The 7,401-nt window shown below is 45.3% G+C and overlaps 1 protein-coding gene across 1 annotated transcript in view; it reads right to left on the bottom strand.

Moving 5' to 3' along the window:
- Positions 1-7,401, bottom strand: part of HLCS (holocarboxylase synthetase) — a 193,261-nt gene that overhangs the window by 13,531 nt on the left and 172,329 nt on the right. Inside the window, exon 5 of the mRNA XM_008052284.2 lies at positions 673-740. Coding sequence (XP_008050475.1) covers positions 673-740 — 68 coding nt within the window. The remainder of the gene's footprint in view (positions 1-672; positions 741-7,401) is intronic.

The following is a 7,401-nucleotide window of genomic DNA, read 5'->3' on the forward strand; positions in this document are numbered from 1 at the left end:
AAAAAAAAAAAAAAAAAAAAAAAAGCACATTTGGGTCAGCCTGGCACCGACTGGGGGCAGAGAGTGACCGAGCCACATCAAGCATCTCCCGCATAGGGAACCTACTCGGGGCCAGACCCCAGTGGGTTGTGGAAGGATGTGGGCTCTTGCCTGCAGAACCAACAGGTGCTGGACGCCCTGAGCAGCACTCGCTTCTCTGTGGTCACCTTGTGAATGGGCATTGATGGAGTGCCTCTGAGTACAAGCAAACTCCAGGGCCCACGGGGAGGGACCTGACATGCAAAAGGCCCCTCCATGTGACACTAAGTATAGACACAGAAGGTCCTCATGGAGAAACTTCTAGAAAATAAATGTGTCTAGAACACAGTTACAACTCACAAACTGCAAAGCCCAGAATTGACACGACATAGCCAGATGTTAAAGCCATCACAAGCAAGTGTCAAGGGATTAATAAGCATCACAATTGAAGAGAATGCTTTAATTCTGCTAAGGTTACATCTTCTGACCACTGCTTCCTTCCCTCTTCCTCCACTCCAGGTGGTTACGAAAACAGAAACTACTTTTCACTTGAGTCACTGGATGATCAGCACACACAGTAATGAGCTCTCTGGCCACAGGACTCACAGATTTTAGAACAGAAAAATAATGCAACAATAACAAAAGATGACTGACCTCTGCCCTGGGTCTGCCGAACTGCGATCGCTATTAAGCCCATTTCCTGTGGCATCTCAAACATCAACCTGCAAATGGTGGGAAAGACCGGTCAATCAGAACAGGGACACACACGTGGGAACCAACATCTCGGGCAGGAAGAAGGACTGTGTTGACATTCAGCTGAGAATATGTTCGGGTTTCAACCACCTGTAGAAAGGTAACCCGGAAGAATATCATGCTCCTTTCTACCCTCTGCAGTGAGAATAAAAAGGGAAGGAGAAGCTTTTTTTTTAAGTTAGGGTCTCACTCTGTCACCCAGGCTGGAGTGCAGTGGAGTGCACACCCACGGCTCACCCCTACAGCCTCAGCCTTCTAGGCTCAGGCGATCCTTCTGCTTCAGTCTCCTGAGAAGCTGGGACTACAGGCGAGTGCCACCACGCCTGGCTAATTTTTAAATTTTTTTTTTTTTTGTAGAGACGAGGTCTCCCTATGTTGACCAGGCTGGTCTTGAACTTCTGGGCTCAAGCAAACCTCCCACTCTGGCCTCCCAAAGTGCTGGGATTACTAGCATGAGCCATTGCGCCTGACAAGAAAATACCTTTTAATATAAAAAAGGGGCATGTGTACCCACCCAAGCTGATATTTGGTTTATTTAAGTCTCAGTTAGATTTTATTTCATCAGAATATCCTATCAAGTTCTTTCCCCCTCCCTGTGCCCCCCACCCCTGTGTATACCTTCTTCAAGTGACAACTAACAATTTCTGACATTTGTTTCTACTTAGGGTGTGTTTCTGTGCGAACACTAGAACACAATCATAACAGAAGTTTCTGATTATTCAGAAAACCTATATGGTGGCAATAAAGCCGTTTAAAAGATACACTATCCCCTGAGAACTAATTATGATTTAACTATAGTAAATAAATCTACACCTTCTGAGAGCTCAGGAGAACCCTGGATCATTTTAGGCTTCAGTTCTGCTTTTAAAATACTTTCATTTAAAAGAATACAAACTTCCCTTTGGGGGCGAGGTGGAAGAGTGCACTGAGTCTCCCCGAATGAGGCAACATTAACTTTTTTTTCCAAAAAGGGAAGAAAAAAACCCACAAAAAACTCCACTCTGAGAATTTCCTCCAAGCCACCTTCTATATGCTGTAACTCTGTGTTAGGACAGTTTTCTCGGCATTCCAAGTAGCTGCTGATTAGGACCTGAGCAGCCATAGTTCATGGGAGGATTCATTAAGCAGAACAAGGATCAGGTTTGCCCCTTGTCGGTACAGATGTGAGGGGCTCTTTGATTTTTTTTTTTTTTTTTTGGATGGAGGGGAGCAGCAGGGACAGGAGTTAGAAGGAGAGAGTATTTTATATTAACATACAGTCTTGATGGGTGCCGTGGCTCATGCCTGTAATCCCAGCATTCTGGGAGGCCGAGGCGGGAGGATTATAGGAGTTGGAGATCAGGCTGGGCCACATAGCACAACTTATCTCTACAAAAAATGAAAAAGTTAGCCAGGCATGGTGGTGTGTGCCTGTACTCCCAACTACTCGGGAGTCTGAGGTGGAAAGATAGCTTGATCCCAGGAGGTCGAGGCTGCCATGAGCTGTGACTGTCATGATCATGTACTCCAGTCTGGGCGACAGAATGAGGCCTCAACTAAAAACAAAACAACAACAAAAACACACACACAAAAATACAGCCTCCAAGAATAAGACTTCAGAGTTCCACAGTGGTCCTGCGGAGGAGAAAGGGGCTCTCAAGAAAGATCAGGCTCTGAGAAGCTCATCATGTTCCCTCTAGGCTAAAGGAAGTGGGTGGAATCTTACAAAAGGCTGCAACTCCATATGAGAAGAAAAATACTTAAAAGCAGAGAAAAACAACACACACTCTCCCCTGCACACCACTGGCTTGCAGAGAGCTCTCTCTGCTTGGCAGTATGTGCAGACCCCAGTTAGGACAGGAACCCAGAAGACCCTTCACTCTTTGAGAAGATCCTGGGACATGTGGGATGGGGGCTCGGCTGCTGGGACAGTCATCTTCCCACAGGGCGGCTGGAACAGGCACAGGGCGCTGGGCAAGCAGGCCGGCCTCGCAGTCCATATGCCAGGCCCTCTTCCATCTCACATGAAATACAGCCCCAGAAGTATTTCTCTTGGACACCATGAATAACTCATTGAGATCGAGTGTGCCTATACACCGCTGGGCTCCAAGAATAAAGCGTCCTTTTCTCGTGTTGGACGGGCAGAAAATCCTAAGAAGGAGTCTTTGTCCAGGCAGGGAGCTCACATTGTCTTCCAGAAACCTCTGCTTTCTAGAGGGTCCCGGTGACCCTTCACCTGGGCCTTGGCCCAGGGCTCTCAGGAGGAAGGGGGTGGGTGGATGATTTACCACGATGTCAGCAGATTGCAAAGCCTCTCTCGACTGCCGGCAATCTAGGATGTTCTTTAAATAAACATGGAGACAGTCCTAGGCTATAGCGAGCGATGGAGATGGTGGAAGGGCAGGCAGGAAAAAGAAAGGTTGGTTCAGAAACCAACACAGATTTCCAGAACAAAGAGAAATGATTAAGGGAACATATGCACTAAACTGCTGGAGGTTTGGCAGCAGTTAACAGGGCATATTAATGAGAAGAGGGAGTCTGTGCTGAAGGCCGAGAGGAAACTAGGCTAGGAGGGAGACAACGGGGGAAGGGGCTAATGCTTAGTTTGAGACAACTGGAGGCCGCCAGATTTATTTGTGCTATCTGAGATAACTCTGGGGGCCAAACCACACGGCTCACGGTCCACAAAGAAGCATTTATAAACTTGGTAAATTTTGCATTTCTGAAAACGAAGCTGCTTGAGTTTGCTTTAGCAGAAAGGAGAAACCATAAATGCATTTCTATCCCTAGTTGATGATGTCCTTACAAAAGGAAAAAGCAAAAAGGAGGGGGTTACATAATGACTACCTCCCTGCCTCTGTATATTTTCTTTCCGTGTTGGCAAAAGTCATGGAATAAAAGGTTTTTGTGAGTGGCAGCTCAGTGCATTCACTGCGGAACCAAAGGGGCACTCGTCAAAAGTGGTTTTATACCCCTGCATCCTGAGTCTGAAGCGTCCAGAGCCCTCAAGGGTCACTTGGCAGAGGAGAGAGCCTCCTGGCTACTTTGGTTACTGAGGACAGTCCAGTACCCATGGGGCAAGCTGCCAAAGGAACTGTCCTCATTGTCACAGGTTGTTAAGATGAAGCTTCAATCACTGAGACTAATCTGAAGATAGGCCAGTATGAATCAGTGAAAAACCTGAACAAACAAAAATGTAAATCCAGACCCAGTCCATCCACTTTGGGGATCCAAACCTGAGGGAAAAGTCCACATTTATGACAGTGTTATAAAGGCCAAATTATGGAAACATCTGAACTTCAGTAGGAGAATGGTTGAATACATTATGACATATGAAGTCAATGGAATAATTTATAATCATTAAAAATGAAAGTTATGACAACTATGAAGCAACATGGAAGAAAAGCTTGCAATAGTATGTTAGACAAAAAATGGAATACAAAACTAATAGAATGTTATTCCAACTGTGTACAATTTATTGAAAGGAGAGGGAGGGAGATTTGACAAAATGTTAATGGTGGCTATATTAGGATAATTTTTTTTTCTTTTCTTTAATATGATTGTTAACCTTTTAATTTAAATTTTATTTTCAATCTTTTTGTTTAGATATATTTGTAATTAACTATTCATAAATACAGTATTTCTCTAAGAATAAGACCAAGAGATTTGTTTTAAAAAGAAATAAGGCAATCAACAATAGTTATCTGCAGTACCCAGTTTATTATAACTAATGAGCAAGGGCCTATTTGAGGGTAATCAGTGAACAGAAATTCTTAAAACCAGTCTGTCCATATGCAATGGCAGCCTTCATAATTGACACTTTCTGACTCAGTGACTCTGCTTCTATAGAATTGAATCCTAGGGAGTATTCAGACAGGGAAACAAAATAACTTAGGGCAGAACTATTTACCATAGAATTATTGACACAGTGTGAACAATCAGAAGCAACCCAAATAGTCCACTATTGAGGCATGAAAAGAGTCACAGCATCCCCACACGAAAGAACACCCCATGGCCATCAGGGACGTGGGCAAGTACCCCCTGGACACTAGTGGGTGACTGAGTCAGCGTCCCAGATCCTATAGAGCATGATCCCAATGATGTTGTAAAACATGCTTTAAAAGTTGCTAGAAAATATACCAAAATATTAGCTGCAGTTATCTCAGGGAGTAGAGATATCTGAAAAATATAGAAAGTACAAGGCAGAAAATAAGCTATCAGATAAGTCCCTCTTCTCATCAAAAGTACATCTTCTTTTTCGCATTTTTCTCCTTTAAAAAATATACATAGATATCTTTCACAAAATATATTTCTGATGATTGGAAAATTTTTATTTTTTAATTTTTATTTCTTTTTTGAGTTGGGGGTCTCTCTCACCTTGTTGCTCAGGCTAGAGCACAGTGGCACAATCATGGTTCACTGCAGCTTCAACCTCCTGGACTCAGGCGATCCTTCCGCCTCAGCCTTCCAAGTAGCTGGGACTACAGGCACATACCACCACACCTGGCTAATTTTTTATAGAGGTAAAGTCTCACTATGTTGCTGGTCTCAAACTCCTGGGTTCAAGATCCTCTTGCTTTGGCCTCCCAAAGTGCTGGGATTACAGGTGTGAGGCACCGCGCCTGGCCTAGAAAATTTTTATTTTGGCACTACTAAAATGATGTTAAAGATATACAGTTATGGACATTCTTATTATATCGATAAGTTTTAAAAGGGGGGAAGGTTTAAAAACAGTATCACGGTATGATTCCCTTTACGTAAGGGAGGTATTGATAGAAAAACACAGGACACATATTAGCAGTGGTTTTCTCAAGAAGGTAGAAGTAGAATTATAGGATAATTACAATTTCTTCTTTATGTTGTTCTATGTCAGCTCTGGGTGGTAACACAAGTGGTTTTTATTTCCCTTTTTATGCTTTTCTGAAATGTTCAGTATTTCTACAGTTGAAGTGCATTCATTTCATAATCAGGAAATGCTATTACAAAAAAAAGATTTATTTAAATCTTTAACTTTCCTCTCAAGTAGGTTAAGCCTGAATCCGCCAGCTCACCAGTTGGTGAAATAACTTCCTTTCCAGGGAGATCACAGATCTACAATGAAAGGGTAGCTGGTGGTGGGAGGCTTTCCCAGGAACCCTGAACAAATCATCCCTGGCCATGCCTGTCCTGTGCTCTTCCCTGGCAGCCTTGTGGCCTGTGGCGGCCGAAGCCCGTTAAGGGACTTGGAAACACTGCCTCTGGGGGCAGCTGGCCTCTGGAAGCCAAGCTGTGCCCTAAGCTAACTTCCCTTTCTGAAAGAGCCATTGGGAAGACTTTCTCTGAAAGAAGGACACTTCCCTCTCCAATAAGTCTAGGGTATCATGCCCCAAACAGCGGGGCTGTAGACACATAGGGCACACTTGAGGCTGTGACTTCCCAGAGTCTCTACCCCAGGCTGGGAGTGTCATCAGTTCTGGTCCTTTCCAGGGCTGGGCATGTGGCCTGGCACTGGGCTGCCTTCTCTTTGTTGTCTTCTTTCCCCCATTGCTTTCTCAGTTCTGACTCCCTTTTCCTAGCTTTCAGAAAGACATACATTCTTAGGTATTTCATGTGAAAAAGAAACCCAACGAGGGGATTGGAGGTGGGTAGAGAAGGGAGGCCCAGGCAGTCACACACTGAAGGTTCATAACTTGTTTCGTTTTTTTAAAAACTTCACTGGAAGCTGGGCTCGGTGGCTCCGCCTTTGGGAGGCTGAGGTGAGTGGATTGCCTGAGCCCGCGGGTTCGAGACCCACCTGGGCAACTTGGCGAGACCTCATCTCTACAATAAACCAAAAATTAGCCGGGCATGGCAGCGCGCGCCTGTAGTTCCAGCTACTTGGAAGGCTGAGGCGGCAGGATCGCCAGAGCCCAGCAGGTCGAGGCTGCGGTGGCCGGGAGCAGCCACTGCACTCCAGTCTGGGCGACAGAGTGAGACTCCAACTCAAAAAAAAAAAAACAAAAACAGAAAAAACTTCACTGGAAAATGAATTCTTACCACCCGTAACCCTGCTGCCTTCTGTGTAGTTCAAAGAAAACAGTGCCAAACTTCACTTCAGAACTACCTTTTTAAAACATGTTACACTGAGGAAACCAACCTCAATGTAAGCCCTTTTAAAAAAGTTAAAAAGGGCCAGGCACGGTGGCTCAAGCTTGTAATCCCAGCACTTTGGGAGGCTGAGGTGAGGGGATTGCCTGAGCCCATGGGTTCGAGAACAACTTGGCGAGACCTCATCTCTACAATAAATAAAAAATTTAGTGTACCTGTAGTTCTGACTACTTGGAAGGCTGAGGTAGCAGGATCATCTGAGCCCAGCAGGCTGACGCTGGGGTGGCCAAGAGCATGCCACTTGCACTCTAGCCTGGGTGACGGAGTGAGACTCAAAAAAAAAGTTAAGAGCCGGGCTCGGTGGCTCAGCCTGTAATCCCGCGCCTTTGGGAGGCTGAGGTGAGTGAATTGCTTAAACCCGCGGGTTCGAGACCCGCCTGGGCAGCGAGACCTCATCTCTACAATAAATCAAAAAAAAAAAATCAGCCGGGTGTGGTGGCGCATGCCTGTAATTCCGGCTACTCGGAAGGCTGAGGCGGAAGGATCGCTGGAACCCAGCAGGCCGAGGCTGCGGTGGCCGGAATC

This window comes from Carlito syrichta, unplaced genomic scaffold, assembly GCF_000164805.1.
Source record: "Carlito syrichta isolate Samal-C Ts95f unplaced genomic scaffold, Tarsius_syrichta-2.0.1 Scaffold271031, whole genome shotgun sequence".
NCBI classification, from domain to species: Eukaryota; Metazoa; Chordata; class Mammalia; order Primates; family Tarsiidae; genus Carlito; species Carlito syrichta.